Source organism: Podarcis pityusensis, assembly GCF_964106645.2.
Source record: "Podarcis pityusensis genome assembly, chromosome: 7".
In the NCBI taxonomy this organism is placed as follows: domain Eukaryota; kingdom Metazoa; phylum Chordata; class Lepidosauria; order Squamata; family Lacertidae; genus Podarcis; species Podarcis pityusensis.
Genome location: NC_138031.1, coordinates 85903136 through 85922298, shown reverse-complemented (window position 1 = coordinate 85922298; position 19163 = coordinate 85903136). Strand labels below are relative to the sequence as shown.

General features: G+C 46.8%; 1 protein-coding gene across 1 annotated transcript in view; it reads left to right on the top strand.

Annotated features, from left to right (window-relative positions):
• The window catches only part of LOC308481843 (uncharacterized protein), a 228289-nt gene that overhangs the window by 187027 nt on the left and 22099 nt on the right, over window positions 1-19163 (top strand). Inside the window, exon 4 of the mRNA XM_081014552.1 lies at window positions 19098-19156. Coding sequence (XP_080870678.1) covers window positions 19098-19156 — 59 coding nt within the window. The remainder of the gene's footprint in view (window positions 1-19097; window positions 19157-19163) is intronic.

Here is a 19163-nt window from a genome sequence, read left to right as displayed (position 1 = left end):
GAATCTCAATGTGCTTCCACCCTGCAGCAGTTTTGTGGATGCTGCTAATTGTTCTGTGCTCTCTGCCCAGGCACTGTGCCAATCCCTGACCATTACTAGTCCAAGTGGACTAGAAGGGTGAGTTTAGGTTACATAGAAATCATAGGAAAGAACGGGAAATTGCATCCCCAAACGACTGCTATATAATAGTTGATTAGTGAGATGATAACTGTGGAAATAGATTTTTACTGCTTTGAAAGGAACCTGTAAACTGTGAGTCCCTGTGTACATGTGAGTCAAGCTCCTTCATGGAGTCAAAATGGATGTAAAAAGATCCATGGAAATGTATCAGGCAGAAGTGGGAAATGCAGGTGTTGACGATTCCTACCCTCTCCAGGGCCTGTGACACAGAGAGATATTTAGAGTCAGAGAAATTAACATTCCTTGGTTAGTAGAACGAGCAGCAGTTCCGTCATCACTTACTTGTTAAGACTTTCTTGTCTGTTGATGTGAAGAGATCTGAACTTGCTTCTTTGAAAAACATTGACTGGGAATTAAGGAAGTTGAGCATTGCTTGGTCCTGAAGGCTCTATATTGGAGCAACACCTTACTTAGTATGGCAATTCCGTATATAGGAGGACTCCACCCAGTGCAGCATTATGTGACTATTGGGAAGTCACGGCTGTGGTGAAAAGGAGGCTTGCCTATAAAATAGAAGCTATAAGTTTAATGTTAAAATGAGGTGGACGTCTTTGCCATGGAACATATGGTGGTGCACATTTTTTATGTCCCCAAATACCCAAAAGATTGTACCTTGGTCAAAACAAACTTTGTCCGTGCCAGACAGCATGTCTCTGCACATAGCAAGCAGCTCACTCCAGAGGCAGTGGAGCAGCAGTGATTGCCAGTATTCCCAGATGCTTGCATTTAAAGCCATGGACCGTGTTTCAAAACCAGGTTTTAGTCACAAATACTCCTCTGGACAGTGAAGACCAATCTAGCTAACAGAATAACAAATGCAATACGAACAACCTGTGGTCATTGCCCTATATTATCTGCACAGTACTCCTGGAGAAGGACCATCACCGTAAATACATTCTGTCTGTTTCATTTCTATTGTGAAATCTCACACACGGGAGGTGCCCAGCTTCTCATCCACACATGATGCCACTAGGAGCAAATCCAGGTGCTTCTAATCAAGCACATAAGACAGAGGACACCACTTTTTCAACAGCAGTGTGCCTCATCTACCTCTTCACTGAAGTCTACCATGCCAACATTCAGAAGGCATTGTCTACCTTTAGGGGAGAAAAAATACTTCTATTCATAGATTTCTTTCATCTTTTCCAGGAAGTCCATGAATCTCCTTGACCTGACCCCTTCCCTAACATCTTAGTTGTCTCCACTATGGAAGCTGTTTGTTGGGAACATCAGGGACCAGGTTCTTGCTCATAAAACTCTTTTTAACCTTGCTCCTCCTAACCTTTGACTCCAGAGGCTTAAAAATTTCCTTTGTGATGTCATGGTTTATTCTGTTTTGTGCACTGGCTGCAAAACTCCTGAAATTTAGGAAAGGGTATATGGAGAGACTCTTAGTATACTCCATTTGGAGAACAAAGGCCATAGTGGGAATGAGCTTTGAAGAGCTCTCCTGCATCGGTTATTGAATGCCATTCATTTAAAGGAAATTCAGGCAGACAATCAATGGGTCTTTTAACGTGATCTTATATCCAGCAAATGGCAGTATATCACTTAATTGTGCAGCCACTGGTGTTTGTTGCATTCTGTTTTTTAAAAAATCTGCAAAATATGCAGTTTGCTAGTTTAGCTTATAACCCCAACCATTCCAAACAAAGAGTGTTCATTATTGAATTTAAATGCTTGTGACATTCATTAATGAATTCAAAAGCTTGTAATGACATAGGATTTATTGTTCATATAATTATCTTGGGAAATCCAGTCACTGACAGCTGGCGAATGGGCTCCCAGCTCTTCTTCAACATTTGCACTGGCGCTTTAAGACCTCCCCCACACCATTGCTGGAGCTGGGGAGGGGGAGGATGGGTGGTCCATTGCAAACAGCCAGGCGCTTCCTTGATTCCAGGAGCCCTGTATCTGCTTTGATGGACAACAAAGCTCCTCCCCTCTTGATTCCGATACGGACTAGGCACCGCCGCTGTTTTCTGTGGAAGAAAAACAGAGAAAAGATGCAGATGGTGCGCCGCTTTCTCATCCCTTGCGCGACCTAACCCGGGATTCTGTGTTGTTTCCTTGGCTGTGCTGGAATCAGAGAGGACAGAGGTCCAGCAAAGGAAGAGGAAATTTTGGCGACATTATGCTGTCTCTGGAAGAAAGACTACTCCTGCTATGGCAAGTAAGAGCTTTGCTTTTGGTTTCTGTCTCTCTCCAGAGCGCTGGAGAGATGACCCAGCTCCATTATTCGATTCCTGAGGAGTTAGCTCCTGGGGCCTTTGTTGGGGATGTGGCTAAAGACTTGGGTCTAGATGCTGCCCGGGTGGTCTCCCGACAGCTGCAGATCATGGCTGGCTCTGCTGAAAAGTACTTCGAAGCCAAGGTGCCAAATGGTCTCTTGGTCGTGAAAGAACGGCTTGACCGAGAGCAGCTTTGTGGGCCCAGCTTACACTGCCTGCTCTATCTGGAGCTCCTACTTGCAAACCCAACAGCCTCCCATCGTGTGGAAGTTGAGCTCTTGGATGTGAATGACAACGACCCGGTTTTTCTTACCAGTCTAACCCATTTGGAGATAGCAGAGTCTGCAATGCCAGGGGCCCGCTTCCCCCTGGAAAGTGCTGAAGATTTGGACATTGGCATGAATTCAGTCAGCACCTACCAGCTGAGTCCACGTGGACAATTCAGCCTCAGTGTTAAGTCACATAAAGGCGGCAGCAAACCTGAGCTGGTGTTAGAGAAGGCATTGGATAGAGAACAGCAGCAGCGCTACCCCCTGGTGCTTACAGCCCTGGATGGAGGAGTTCCTGCTAAATCCGGGACAGCAAAGATTCTCGTGTCAGTAATAGACGCCAATGACAATCCACCTGTCTTTAACCAATCAGTGTACAAAGTTAGCCTACTAGAAAATGCCCCAGTGGGGACCCTTGTGATACATTTACAAGCTACAGACAATGATGAGGGGGCAAATGGGAAAGTTTCCTACTCCTTCAGCAGCCACACTCCACAGAAAATCCGGAAAATGTTCAGCCTTAATGAGGAGACTGGGGAGATAAGAGTCCTGGGAAGTGTGGATTATGAAGATGACACATTGTATGAAATTGATGTGAGGGCCAAAGACCAAGGGTCACCTTCCATGGATGCACACTGCAACATCTTAGTGGAGGTAGTGGATGTGAATGACAATGAGCCTATCATTAGGTTCACTTCCCTCACCACCACCATACCAGAAGATGCTCCCCCAGGTACCACAGCAGGGCTCCTCAGAGTCAGTGATGCAGATTCTGGGGAAAATGGAGAAGTACAGCTTCATCTCCCTGCAGATATCCCCTTCCAGATTGTACCTTCCTTCAAGAACCACTACTCTTTGATCACCAGTGGCCCCCTAGATCGGGAGGAAATCTCACAGTACAAAGTTATGATCACAGCTACGGATTCTGGTTCTCCACCTCTCTCCAGTCAAAGAAACTTCCTTATAAATATATCTGACCTGAACGATAACCCACCCCACTTCTCACAGCCTGCATATGAGACCCTCGTAACTGAGAACAATGCTCTGGGGCTGCCAATCATTTCTATATCTGCCTTTGACCCTGATCTGGGGCAGAACTCACACCTGTCTTATTCGTTAGTGGAGCATATCATAAATGGAATGCCCATTTCCTCCTATGTCTATGTTATGGAGAACGGTACTATCTACAGTGGCTGCTCATTTGACTATGAGCAAACCCAGCAACTGGTTTTCCAGATTCAAGCTAAGGATAATGGTTCTCCTCCACTCTGTGCCAATGTGACTGTCTCCATCTTCATCATAGACCAGAATGATAATGCTCCTCTCGTTGTATACCCTGTAACCAAGAAGGGGGTCCTAGCCCAGCAGCCAGTCCCTTTTTCTGCACAAGGAGGTTACCTGGTAACCAAAGTCACAGCTGTGGATGCAGACTCTGGGCAGAATGCATGGGTTTCTTATAAGCTGCAGCAAGCCACAGACCCAAGCCTTTTCCAAGTCTCGGCGTTCACAGGAGAGATCCGAACCGTCCGAGCCCTCCTGGAACAAGACGCCCCTTCCCAAGAGTTGGTTGTTGAGATCTTGGACAATGGGAAGCCACCTCTGTCTGCCACAGCCACTCTGATTCTTAATCTAGAGCATGAGCATGAGTTGGGCACAGCAGACCTCAGAGAGTCCAGCATGGAACAAGAAGGGCTGTCTCACCTGACCTTGCAACTCATTATTGCTCTAATCACAATCTCAGGACTTTCTGCTCTGGCCTTTGTGTTTTTAGCTATGAAGTGTCTTAAAAGATTGAAAGGAAGACACTCAGATGTGGGTTGGACCAGCGACCTGAAGGGTAGGAACTCTATTCCTGTGGGAGGACACTTTGACACGTTCTCAGTACGCTTGAGCCAGGAGGAAAAAATGGAATTCCCTACAGCCTTCATTGGGGGAGATGTTGTTTCTCCTTTTACCCTCCTAAGGCCTGGCCAGACCCACTTTTCAGAAGGGAGGAATTTCAGGATAGCTACACCAGTCACTCAGCAGGATATCAACAGCACAGGCACACTTCTGGCCTGCAGCCTTTCCCGAGAGCCAAACGAGGTGAGGCATGAAATACTGTTCTATAACTATGTCGTGTAGCACCCTGTGATTCTGTAACAATCTCCAGGGATAGAGGTCACAGATGCAATGGCAATGTCAGGCAGCCTTTGTGTTAAGGTGGTCAGTTTGTAAATTAAAAAGCATTTTGTTGGATTTGAGATTCTTCAAGGAGATAGGCTATTTTAGAAGAATCTTGGGAAGATTAGCAGTTGTTCACCCTGTGGATATTTGGCAAGAAGTAATGCTTTTAAACTACTGGTACTTAGATTTAGGTTAACAAGCAGCAAAAAGTTTCTCACCGAAAAATAAATCCAGCAGTTAAATGATTTTCCAGGGGAGATTGTCAAATATTTGTTTTTCTGATGTTTTTGAAAGCTTGGTGGAAAGAGGGGAAAGAAAAAGTGCTAAGGGTCATAAGTCGGGAGTGCATCAAGAATGAGGCACCCCATCTTAAGAAAAATGGTCCACTCACTGAGTCCATCACAGTTCTGTGAATCTGTACTTGGGTGTCTCGTTATTGGAAAGTGCTTTAACACCACAGCTTAAAAATTACTTGGTATGTGGGTCCCTGACATTCAAAGCCACACCATGGTCTTTGGGTTACAATGGTTCTACTTAGAAATACTGCTGCATTGATTGTGGTGTTCTAATTTTGGAAAGGCCAATGAATAGAGCTGGGAGGCCTTAAGCAATTTTGAAGATTGTGCATTCTTCACTGTGTGGTGGAGGTTCCCATGTCTGCATTTGAAAATGAACATTCTGAAAGGGTCTGTTTTGCCTTGGTAATGACTAAGAGTTTTAAATGCATTTATTGAAGCTGCGTTGCAAAATGCTAAAGCACTTTCTGTGAGAGTTTCTCCCTATCTTTCCTCTTTTCGACTGTAACAAATACCTTTTTCACTGCAAGTGAAAAATCGGACCAGTTGTTCGCCAGAGAGACTATGATTCTGTATCCCCTACAGCTGAGAGTTTGTCTTTTGTTCAGATGAGATGGAATGAATCTAGCTAATGTGAACAATGAGGATTTGTACCGTTCATGCTTCCCGGACGTGCTGTTTCCTTGAGAACAAGAATCTGAGCTGCTAAACTTAGCTGCCAAAACCAGTGGCAAACCAGCCTCTTGGTTACATTTAGGGTTGAGGTATGGGGGTGATCAGTCCTGGTCTCCCAACTTCATGTGCTGCAGCAGCTTTAAGAGTGTAGGTGGACTTGTCACTGGTGGAGAGTGGATGGAGCTGTCATCTAGTCAGGTGCTGATCCAGATTTTGGGGGGAGGGGGGATCAGCTCTTTCTGCCTTGACTTTCCTCCTCCGTCGCTATGGCTGTAATTCAGCTTCCCTCCCCCAATCCACCCCCTCAACTCTCTGACTAACATTCTGTTGCTGCAGCTAGGCAAGCTCAAAAGCTACTTTAACTCATTTGGAAGGAAATACCGAGGGATTTGAAAAACAGCATTCATCCAGGTCCTGGAGCCTCCTTATCCCTGGGATATCACAAAGACTCCTTCTGGAAGGGGACTTTTTTCTGAAATGGAGCCACATTTGTCCCGGCAACCCTCTTTCAAATGGCAAGTACTGGGTTTGTTTTTGCTGTTCAGCCGGGCGTTGGTTACAGGACAGATCCACTATTCCGTGGTGGAGGAATCGGAGCTGGGCACCGTGGTGGGAAAGGTGGCTCAGGACTTGGGCTTAACGGTGGCAGACCTTTCCCGTCGCAGGCTGAGGCTGGGCTCTGAGGAGAGCAAGAGGTACTTTGCAGTTAACTTGGCCAACGGTGCTCTGATAGTGAATGAAAAGATAGACCGAGAGACCCTGTGTGGAGCAAGCTCGGGGTGCATTTTGCCAGTCCAAGTAGTCATAGAAAATCCCTTGGAGCTCTTTCACCTGGAGGTAGAGATCCTGGACTTAAATGACAATTCCCCCGGTTTCCTCACCCCCAAGCTTGTGCTGAGGATAGCAGAGTCTGCCGCCACAGGGTCTCGCTTTCCACTGGAGAGCGCTCATGATGCAGACGTGGGGACCAATGCAGTCAGTGTCTACCGACTCAGCCCCAACCCCCACTTCTCACTTAATGTAAAGAATGTGAACGATGGCAAGCTTTTACCTGAGCTGGTGCTAGAGCAACCTTTGGACCGAGAGCAACAATCGGAACACCAGCTCATCCTGACTGCCTGTGATGGGGGGGACCCTGTACTGTCAGGAACAGCTCTGATCACCATTGTGGTCCTGGATAATAATGATAATGAACCTGCATTTGACCTTCCTCTGTACAAGATAAGATTTTCGGAGAACATCCCTGTAGGCTCTTTGCTTTTCAGACTTAATGCAACTGACCCTGATGCAGGTTCTAATGGGGAAATACAGTATTCCTTTGGAATCCACACACCTGATTCCATCCAGAAGTTGTTTGGCTTGGATCCCCACACAGGTGAGATCCATGTCCAAGGAGTTGTGGATTTCGAAGAATCTCATTTTTATGAGCTTCATGTAAGGGCCAGGGACAAGGGCATTCCTCAAATGGAAGGCCATTGTGTAATCCAAATGGAAGTTGAAGATGAGAACGACCACCCCCCAGAGGTTCTCCTTACCTCTCTGGTAAACCCTGTGCCAGAAAACACCCCTTTAGAGACAGTGGTAGGGCTTTTCAATGTGCGAGACCAAGATTCAGGTGCCAATGGAAAGGTGAGCTTACAAATATCACCAAACTTGCCCTTTAAAATTAAATCTTTTGAAAACCACTATTCTTTGATTACCTCTGAGAAGCTGGATAGAGAAACAGTTTCTCGATACACTATCAAGTTGACGGCCCAAGATTCAGGGTCCCCACCTCTAACCACAGATGTCACCATCTTGCTGAACATTTCAGATGTTAATGACAATGCCCCGTACTTCTCTCAGCCCTTCTACAACTCCTTCTTGAAGGAGAACAATCCACCTGGCTCTCTGCTATGCACTGTGGCAGCCTCTGATCCTGACGAGGGGGACAATTCCCGGCTCACGTACTCAGTGGCAGGAAGCCCAATTCAAGATGCTCCAGTCTCTTCTTTCATTTACGTCAACCCAGACAATGGGAATGTCTATGCCCAGCACTCTTTTGACTATGAAACGCTGCAGGTGCTGCAAATCCCCATCATGGTGCATGATGCTGGGACACCCCAACTGAGCTCCAGTGTCACTGTCTACCTCTTCATAATGGATCAGAATGATAACACGCCTGTTGTTTTGCACCCAGTGACTGGTCGGGAACTGTCTGCAATCCAGAGGATCCCTCAGTCTGCATCAGCAGGCTATGTGGTCACCAAAGTCACTGCCGTGGATGCAGACTCTGGCCACAATGCCTGGCTTTCTTACTCCTTGCTTTCCCAGTCTACTGACCCCTCCTTGTTCCGAGTGGCTCCCTACACTGGGGAAATCTGGACTGTTCGGGAGTTCCAGGAAACAGATCTCCCAGCACAGAAAATCCTTGTACTAGTGAAGGACAATGGAGAACCACCTTTGTCTACCACCGTCACCATCGTGGTCTCATTGGAGGATAAAGTAACTGAGGAAAGGCCCCAGTCTCGTGATTTCCTGACTCACCCCAAAGAAAAATCTGACCTGACCCTCTATCTGATTATTGCGCTGGTGGCAGTTAGCATTGTGTCCCTCGTTACGTTCATAATCTTGTCTGCAAAATGCTTTCGGAATAAAAAAGCCAGGGGTTCTTCTTGCTGCAGCCTGAGTGGTGCTCCTGCCAGGGATGTTTTCAAACAATCCAGCCCTAAGCTTCAACTGAACTCAGATGGCACATTGAAATACATGGAGGTCACACTCAGGCCCACAGACTCCCAGAGCCAGTGCTATAGAGCCAGCTATTCTCCCGGCTCGGACAGAAGTGATTTCACCTTTATGAGGCCTGTGGATTACCCTCAACCAAGTACTCTGACGAGAGACTTTGACACTTTCTTATCTCGTACTGATACACTGAACCATCCCAGGCAGGTGAGGTGGCATTTTGTCCTTTTTCTCCTTTCCCACATGAAACTGGTATCTCCAGTAACACTTTGAAACTTGACTGAGGGCTGATTCATCGGTTATCAGAATAGGGTGGGGCCTCCTTCTTCATAACCTAACCCTGCACCACATAGTCATAACGCCTTGGGAAAGAGAGAGCAGGAGAGTGGGGAAAATTACATTGATTTCTTCCCACAAATTGCTGCCTTTTAATGAGAGAAAGTGGGTAGGGGAGCAGGGACTGGAACTAGGATGTGAACAATAAGAAAATGATAATTTAAAATCATCCTTCAAATGCTGCCTGTCACAAAGTTAGCTCTTCATATTTTTGCAACTGCTAAGTCCCCCCCCCCATACAATTAGATTTCTTTCCCTGAGAAAAAACCAATCACTCCCTTGAGTTTTTACATTGGAAGGGTGGAGTCTAAGGCTTCTGAAATACCGGTAAATAAAGCTAGATATTAATTTGGTAGCCTAGAAATAACTAAAAGAGATTGATCTGGAAGCTTAGGATGGGGTAAGAGGAACTATTGTTTCCTAGAATTCATTGAATTATCTTTGCTCATAAAAATGACAAATCAGCTGTTCTGTTGTGGATGTAATACGTGAGGAGTCAGTGTGCTTTTAGAGCAAACATTTCTTTGCAGCGTATGCTTCTAAGAGTCCTATAGCTAGCACAGAAGCCAAAACCAGACAAGATTTTGGGCTTTGTTTTCCATTGTCTGCCGTTTAGCCTGGTGTCTCTAGGTTAAAAACAGCAGGTTACGCGGTCCTTTTTCACACAGTAGCAACTTCCAGACTTGGATTGGTGCGTGTGTTGCTGTCCTGGGAAGGAGGCTGCTGATTGGATAAATAGAAAGGCAGTCTCAGCCAATGAGCAGGAGGTTAGCATTGAAGATCTGCGGTGTGTACCACTCCCCTCCTGTGTCAATCTCTCTCAAACCAAAACAATGAATGAGAGAGGTAAACACTGACCACAGACCCTTTTCCTCTCATATATTTCATATTTCTTCGAGATAGGTGGTGAATCCTCCAGAGGTTTAAAGAGATACTGCCTGCTATATTTAGCTCCTGTTTTGCAGTTTTAGAGCTTCCTGCTGTGGATTTCAGAAAGATGCTCAGAACAGAAAACTCTGCCTGGCGTTTGGGACTCGTGCATGCCTTTGCCTTCTGTCTGTTTCTGAGTGACTGTTTTGCACAGATCCGTTACTCTGTCCCAGAGGAACTCACTCGAGGAGCCTTTGTAGGAAATGTTGCTAAGGACTTAGGAATGGATGTGACAAAGCTTGCAGCTGCCAATCTGCAGGTGCTTTCTGATTCTGACTCCCAGTATTTCTCTGTGAATGTGAACACTGGAATCATAATAGTCAATGACAGAATAGACAGGGAGCAGCTCTGTGGGCAGAACCTGCGCTGTTTCTTGCATCTCAAACTTGCTATTGAAAACCCAGTGGAGTTCTATCGCATCGAAGTGGAGATTCTGGATATCAACGACAATGCGCCTGTGTTCTCAAGTAGCACAATATCTCTGCAGATCTATGAACTGGCTGCACTGGGTGCCCGTTTCCCCATCCCACACGCACAGGATTCAGATGTAGGAACTAACACTTTACAGACCTACCACCTCAGCGCCAATGAGAACTTCAACCTCAACGTGAAGGCACGTACAGATGGCACCAAATTCCCAGAGCTAGTACTGGAGAAAGCCCTGGACAGGGAGCACATCGCTGTCCACCACTTGGTCCTGACAGCTGAAGATGGGGGCATATCCCCCAAATCTAGCGCTATTCGAATTGCTGTCCACATTCTGGATGCCAATGATAATCATCCGGTTTTTGACAAACCTACTTATTATACTCGCTTAGTAGAAAACTCTCCTCCAGGAACCCTGGTGATTAAGCTGAATGCAACAGACTTGGATGAAGGGCCTAACGGAGAGGTGCAGTATTCCCTCAGCAGCCATAACTCAGAAGCCTTGCGCAGGATATTTGCTATCAATGAGACTACGGGAGAGATCCGTGTCCAAGGGAGCCTGGATTTTGAAGAGGCTAATGTCTATGAGATCGAAGTGGAGGCTAAGGACATGGGCTCCCCTACTATGGAGGAACACTGCAGTGTTATGGTAGAAGTCACGGATGTCAACGACAATGCACCTGAAGTTATTCTCACCTCTTTCTCCAGCTCTATGGGTGAAGATGCGCCTCCTGGCACTGTGGTTGCTGTGATACATGTCAAGGATAGAGACTCTGGGGATCAAGGGAAAGTCCGGTGTGATCTGCCCAGAAACCTTCCTTTCAAACTTCGGAAAGACTTTGAGCACCAGTATTCCTTGCTCACCAGTGAGCAGCTAGATCGTGAGAGCACTCCGCAATACAACGTCACCATCTATGCCTTTGACTTAGGGAATCCACCTCTTTCTGAGCACACCTCTTTCTCCATAACTCTGGCAGATGTCAATGACAACCCACCTCATTTTGACAGACCATTTTATGAAGCCGTCATAGAAGAGAACAATCCAGTGGGGGTGGTACTGCTTAGAGTTTCTGCAACAGATTCTGATAAGGACCAGAACTCTCGTTTGTCTTATTCTGTTTTGGCGAGCCCAGGGCAAGGATTGATTGAGGACCTCACCTCTTATGTCTCCATCAACCCAACAAATGGAGATGTCTTTGCAGAGAGCCCTTTTGATTATGAGCATACAAATCATTTTCAGTTCCTGGTGGAGGCGTGTGATGGTGGCTCGCCTCCTCTCTGCAACAGAATCATGGTGCACATCTACCTCCTAGATCAGAATGACAATGCACCCTGGATTCGATTCCCCTTTACTGGGAAAGATTCTGTTGTACAGTTCAGAATTCCACGATCTACTGCAGCCAATGCCTTAATCACAAAAATTATGGCAGTGGACTTGGACTCTGGGCGAAATGCTTGGCTCTCTTACCATGTAGAGCAAGCCACAGACCCTGGTATTTTCAGCATGGCCCTCCGTAGCGGGGAGGTGAGGACTACACGAGCATTACAGGACATAGACAATCCTACCCAGGACCTTGTCCTGGTTGTCAAAGACTCAGGTGATCCTTCCTTGTCCACCTCAGTCACTGTGATGGTGCTCTTGGAGGAGAGCAGCCCTGAAACCTTTCTGGGGTTAACAGCTCACTCAGTGGAAACTGAGGGACCTCCCACATTGACTGTGTACCTTATCATCTCCTTGGCAGCAATTTCCACCATCTCGCTGATGGCTTTGGTGGCCTTGGGAGTTCGATGCCTCCGCCGTGATTCACGTGCAACATCTACCATCTTTGGATGCTGTGGAAGCAAAGCTGGTGGGCTTCAAGATGCTTCAGATCACGTGATGGGACATTGCCATTATCAGCTGAGCCCTGGAGATGCCATGATAGGAGTGCAAGTGGCCACTTCTGGACCTCCTGCCCGTGGATACAGATCCTGCTTTTCTCCTGTCTCAGACATTAGCGAATTTGTATTCATGAAACCTAATCTGACACTTAGGACAGCCTCTTGCAGCAATCTCACTGAACCCAGCTTCTTTGGCAAGGTGAGAATTTTCCATGTAGTGTCCCTATTTTGTTCCAGCCATGGCACCACCTTTCTTTTCTTTTGAGTTTCCCTGCACCTAGGAGAAGTGCCTGGGGTGGGGGTGAGGAATCAGTGCGTGGTCTCAAGCATAGGCTGTGATACATTGCACCTATCTGCTCCAAAGCTTTGTGTGCCTAATTTTCCTCTCTTTCTTTATGAGCGGGGGGAGGGGGAGGGGGGAGGGGATTGAAGTGAAGAGGTTGCAGGAGGGTAGAGTAGCCCCCTCCCCCCCTCCTGGAGTTACAGCTGCCGTCAGCAGCTCGCCCTGTCTGCGTTCTGCACCTTCGATTCCTGCTATTCCACCAAGAGGGGCATCAAGGGAGCTCTTCTGGCCAATGGCTCCCTTGGGTCAGCCCTCCAAGTCTCTCTGCTGCGCTGGGAAAGGAATGGGAAGCGCAGGGAGGGAAAACTGGTGGCAAGAGAGATTGGGGAGGGGGGAGCAGCAGGGTGTGTGTGCGTTTCGGGGAAGGGGCTTCTCTGCTGCTGCTGCCGCCGCCGCCGCCGCCGAGGAGGGAATTGCCGCTTGTCTGTATCCATTTCACAGCCCCTTTTCTCTGCTGCTCCTTTTGCCAATGAGCTGCTGCTGATCCGAGCGCTTTAAAATCCCCCCGCTCCCCCCTCCCGCCTCTCCAGCTGCAGCCCGCGCCTTTCCGCTGCACAGCACCTCTCAGGTCACCCCGGAGCCGCCAGGAGCAGACCTGGGGGGCGGGGCGGGGGGCACCGGACTGCGGCGGGGTCCGGAGGCAGCAGCGGCCACCCCCGGGCTGGATACCTGGAGCAGAGGCAGCCGCTGGAGACGGCCATCCTTGCGCGCAAAGGAGCCAGGCATGGGCGGCGGGCAGAGCTGGTCGTGGCAGCTGCTGGCGCTGGTGGCTGCCGTCTTGTCCCTGCCAGGGCTCATCCCCGCGCAGATTCGCTACTCCATCCCAGAGGACCGGGACCCAGGCTCTTCCGTGGGGAACGTGGCGAAGGACCTAGGCGTGGACGTGCGGAGCTTGTCCGCTCGCCGCCTGCAGCTGGTCAGCGACGGGATGCGCCACTACTTCCATGTCAACCTCGCCGACGGCATGTTGCTGGTCCACGAGAGGCTGGACCGCGAAGCTCTGTGCAGCTCCAGCCCCACGTGCTCCTTCCCTCTCCAGCTGGTGCTGGAGAACCCCCTGCAGCTACACCGGGTGGAGGTGGAGATCCTGGACGTGAACGACAACGCCCCCAAGTTCCCGAAGGACAGGGTTTCCTTGGAAATCACCGAGGTGGCCAACCCGGGCACCCGCTTGCGCCTGGAAGCCGCCGAAGACCCGGACACGGGCTCCAACTCCATTGCCACCTATGAGCTTAGCCCAAGCGAACATTTTGCCTTGAGCATTAACGTCAGGGGGGACGGGGTCAAAATGCCCGAAATTGTGCTGGAGAAGCTTCTAGACAGGGAAAAAGCCGCTGTCCATCACTTAGTCCTGACAGCTCTGGATAGTGGGAATCCTGTTCAGTCTGGGACTGCCCAGGTGACAGTCCACGTCCTGGATGCAAATGACAACCCCCCTGTGTGTGACCCGCCAGTGTCCAAAGTTTATTTGGAGGAAAACGTCCAGGTGGGGACTGTTGTAACTAAGCTCAATGTTACGGACTTAGATGAAGGTCCTAATGGAGAGATGGAGTATTTCCTCAAAGCCAGCAATAGCGCACCTCTGAAGCTCCTTGACTTGTTTAGCTTGGATCCCCAGACAGGGGAGATCAGGACCAAAGCTCTGCTGGACTACGAAGAAGCGAATGCTTACGAGATAGCTATCTACATAAAAGACAAGGGGTCCCCTGCCATGGAGGGTCACTGCAACATCAGAGTGGAACTTGTTGATGTCAATGACAACCGCCCAGAGATTATGCTGACTTCCCTCTCTAGCCCAGTGCAAGAAGATGCACCCACAGGAACAGTCATTGCCCTGATCCAAGCAAAGGACAACGACTCTGAGGAAAATGGGCAAGTCCACTTGGAGATTACCAGGCACATCCCGTTCAAACTGGTGTCTTCCTTTAAGGGACATTATTCACTGGTGACCAATGGGCCCCTGGACCGAGAGAAGGCTGCTGGATATAATATCACAATTAAAGCAACAGATTCTGGAATGCCTCAAAAATCCACCCACAAAAACATATTTATTCAAGTCTCAGATGTTAATGACAATGCACCCACTTTCTCCATCCCTTCATACACTGCTCATGTGGAGGAAAATACTTCCCCTGGGACTCTAGTTTTTTCTCTGTCAGCCTCAGATCCGGATGCAGGTGTCAACTCCAAGCTGTCTTACTCCATTGTGGACAATGGAAATCATGGCTTACCCATTTCGACCTATTTCCACATCAACCAAGAGAATGGCAGCATTTACACATCCAGGATGCTTGACTATGAGCAAGAGAAAGTCTTTCAAGTTGCAGTGGAGGTGAAGGATTCGGGTTTCCCACCCCTGAGCAGCACAGCCACTCTTCACTTGTTTGTTGTGGACCAGAACGACAACGCCCCGGTGATTGTGCACCCGCAAGTCTCCAAGGGCTCTGCCTTTCACCAGCCAGTTCTGCTCCCGGTGGAACCTGGATTCCTGGTGACCAAAGTGGTGGCTGTGGATGCTGACAGTGGCCACAATGCTTGGCTGTCATATAGTTTGCTTCAGGATGCCAATGAAGCCACCCCGTTCAAAGTGGAACGCCACTCAGGAGAGATCCGGGCTGTTCGGGCATTGAGGGAGCCTGGGGTGTCCCACAGGTTGGTGATAGAAGTAAGAGACAATGGAGTGCCGTCTCTCTCAGCCTCACTGGTTCTTGTGATTTCCTCAGAGGATAATGCTGTGCAGGACTTTTCCAAGTCCTTGGACCTTCTCCCCAAATCACCTTCCAGAGCCCCCAGCCTAACTCTCTACCTTATCATCTCTCTTGTGGCCATCTCTCTGGTCTCTTGTGTAATGTTGGTTATTGTGGGGGCCAGGTGCTTCAGATCTGGCCTCTGTGTCCCCAGCTGGTTCATGTCACACTGCTGTAGTAAGAGGACAGACAGGAAATCCACCATAAATTTCACTGGGCGCCCACATCCCGAAGGCTTTATCAGATACCTTGAAGTGGGCGGAGCTGGAGCTCAGCACTACAAGTCTTGTCTCTCTCCAATGTCTGAACAGGGCGAATTCTTTTTTGTTAAACCTTTCAGTCATTCCACTACAGCAGAAAGCATGCTTGCCTTTGAGCAGGCAGGCAGTGTTTTGCAGAGTCCCTCTGATGGGGTAAGATACACTAAAGTGATTCTTAAAACATTTCTGCTTGCAATCCATAAATCCATATTTATCTACCATATTTATCTACCATAGACTTCCATCTGCTAGGTGTAAAGAGGTAAATGAGGTGTGTATGCATGTGTGTGTGTGTGTGTGTGTTGTGGAGGGTGACATCCCGGGGTTCCTTCATTTTGCAGCTGTTATGCTTTTTACAAGGTGCATGTAGGGCTTTCATTTCTTTCCATGCTGCACTCTCCAGCTGCCTCCCCCCACCCCAGGAGGTTCTATGGTAAATTGGGGTGAGAGGAGAATGCATGTGCAGTGGTTGCTCTTGACTGGGACTCCTGGGAATATGATTAAAGGGTGGTATAATAAAACAAATATATAGGGTGGTAATCCAACACATGCATCCCATCCGTGCAAGGATTTCTGCTTGTGAAATGGGGTCTGCCCCCTTCCCTCCCCCCATTCTTCCTCTCAACATGTTCAACAAACTCTCCCCAAATCTGCTCCAGAGAGTTGAGGAACCTCCAGATAGAGTTAGGTGGTCACAGCAGGAGGGGGAGGGGGGAGGCAAGAGGCAAGGGGAGTCCTGTTGTGCAAGAGGAAACCCATGTGCTGATGGGACGTTTAGGTAGCCCTATGCTGGACATAAGGTCAGGTGGATCCAAAGTCCTGTTTGGGTTGCTACTGTTGCTTGTCAGTTAGGCTTTTAAAAACTCAGTAGAATTATTATTATGCCACCCGTGTGCCCAGCACTTTACAGAGTAAAGAAAAGCACAACCCATGTCCCTGCCACAAGAAGCTCTCGACCTAAATGTAGTCAGAGAAAAGGGGGAGGCAAGTGTAGCGAAGGATGAATGAGAGCAGATGCAGCTACAAACGAGCTCCGTTCCAGACCTTCTCTACATGTGCAGCAAACATTTGGGGAAGAAGCCAGATCTGAACAGACTTTGACTCCACTCTCATCTCAGCTGGAAAGCCAGAGGTTTAAACCAAAGGCTTTATGGAAGAAGTTAGTTCTGAGCAGAGGTTCAAAGGAAGAGACTGAAATGGGACCACATGGGTGTATATGTTGAGGCCTCTTTAGCTGCATCGTTTTGCACAGATGTGCTTAATGGATCCTTTAGCAAAAGAGACTGTGATGGTGATGATGGTGAGGATATGGGTCAAAAGGTGAGGGTTGCTGGATTCATTTTAAAAAGTACTCCCTACTCACCTCACTGCTACCATTATCAGAGTTCTGTAAAACTGTCAGGCAAATCCAGATCTATCACTATCTTAAGGTAATATTGTGGAAAAACTGTGAAGCTGCTGGTGTTACTTTGCCATTTTGAGCATGTTTTGATTTTGACATGTTGCATCTTCGCCCCAAAAGCAGCCTGCAAGCATTTAAAACAAGTACGTCTAATAAATACATGATTCTGTGACATCACAGTTACACTTAAGTAGCACCTTAGGGGAAACATCTTATGACCATTCACTGGGAAGTTCTTCTGTGCAAGTCCCATTGAAGTAAATGGGCATTTCAGAAGTGCACAGCTCTTTCCATAAGAGTGGCAGGAGCTAAGAGTGACTGCAAATGAGACAGTATATTTTTAGCTGAATTATTTGGATGTGTTATAATGTGAGTAATTGATACATTTTAAAATATAAATTAAAAATTTTAAAAATATATTTTTAAAAATGAAAATTTCCCATTGGGTTAACACAAGGGATAGGAAGCAGTGAGCCCTTGGTGAAAGGGACAGGCTCAGCTTATTTAAGAAAAAGCAACAATACAAAATTTACATATCAGTAATTTTAACAAACTGCTCTTACTTCAATTTTGCTTCTTTCCTGCTTCTAAATTTTGCTGGCGCTATGAAGATACTATGTGCAGAAAGAATGCAGTATTTTGCAACACATGACACTCTGTTTTGCAATCCTTATCATACACAGATTTCACATTCCAGCTTTTGCCACCTCGTAAAGAAATATGGCTGAAATTTGAGCTTTTTGAGACTTGGGGACAGGAACTTAACCATTTTAGGAATGTCTAAATCCACATTTAGAAACTTAAATAAACAGGTGCCATTTTCTAAACTTCAGAAAACCACGGGTTGTGTGTGTGGGTTTTTTTAATTCAGTGTGTGCTGAAGATGCTCAAAATATATTTAAAGAACTGCCTGTATTTAGGTGTTTAAATTTAGGATTTAAGGTTTGATTATTGTAGCCTCTGGCTCTGCAAATTATAGAAGCAACTGAGGAAGTAAGTGTTCACAATGAATAACTCAAAGGAGGTGGCTTGTTTCTGCATATTTAGTCTGCAGAGAAATATATGTATATTTATACATGCTATATACTGTTATATATGATAATTTTACACATACACATACATAAATAGATTTACGAACTTGTTTAACTGACACCAGTAGTATATTTTAATCCTTTAGTGTTCACAGATCAATAATCAGTAAAGCTGGAATCCTCCTATTGTCTCAACCCTAGCTTTGTCTACTCAGAAATGAGTCCTATTGAATTTAATTGGGCTTACTCTCAGGCAAGTGGGGTTTAGATTGCAGGCATATAGTTTTTTATTTGCAGGATCCTAGGAGTCCAGATTCACCTGAATCAATTCTAATTTTGACGTTGCTTGAATAAGATGTCGATTACACCCTTGTATCCTGATCTTAAAACATGTTTGTCCATTTTGTTTAAGGAAAAAAACACATAAACAACGGTTCAGGTGCCAATCTCTCTAATGGTGTGGAATATTATTACTGAAGGATTAATGGAGGAGACTGACAGGATATCTGGAGTTTTGCAGCATGCATCAACCACACTGTGTCTTTCAGCTGTGATCACAAAGAGCCATTCAGACATGCTGCTCATAGTGGCATTTTATGTACTCCTTTATTTACAAAATGTCCATTGTTCTAATAATACAACAATGTGGGTGGAAAGTAATACATGGCTCAGTCTATTCTGATATAGTGTCTTCTGTTGCGCCTTCAAAGAAATCATTATTGTTGTGGGAAATGGAATTTTTAATCTCAGTGGGCGAAAAAGATTGCAAAGCTCCAAAGATCAAAGGAAACAGAAGACATTAAATCAAAGCCCTAACACTGACCTGTTTCAGTAAAGATTATAAATTAGGAAATTCTATTAGCATTTCAGATGTTGGTATTCTCTCAGTACCAATTAATTCTGTTCTTCTCCCCCCCCCCCCAAAAAAAATATTCCTGATGTTCTGGTGTTCTCTGGTTTAAATGATGCCCCTTCAAGCTTATTTCATGCTTCATTTATTCATGGATAGTTTCTGACTGTCTTATCTTCTACAAGATTATTTAGATTACTTTCTTATCATGTTAACCAATCACGCTTCTTTAGAAGTATTTTGGAACATATAATGGTGTTCTCTGCTTGTGTGTGCATGTGTGTGTGTATTTTATAGCTGAGCTTCATTTTAGGAATAGAAGCATTAAACCTCTCTTTGTGTTTCTCTTGCAGCAAGCACAACCTAACACAGACTGGCGTTTCTCTCAGGCCCAGAGACCAGGAACCAGTGGGTGAGTT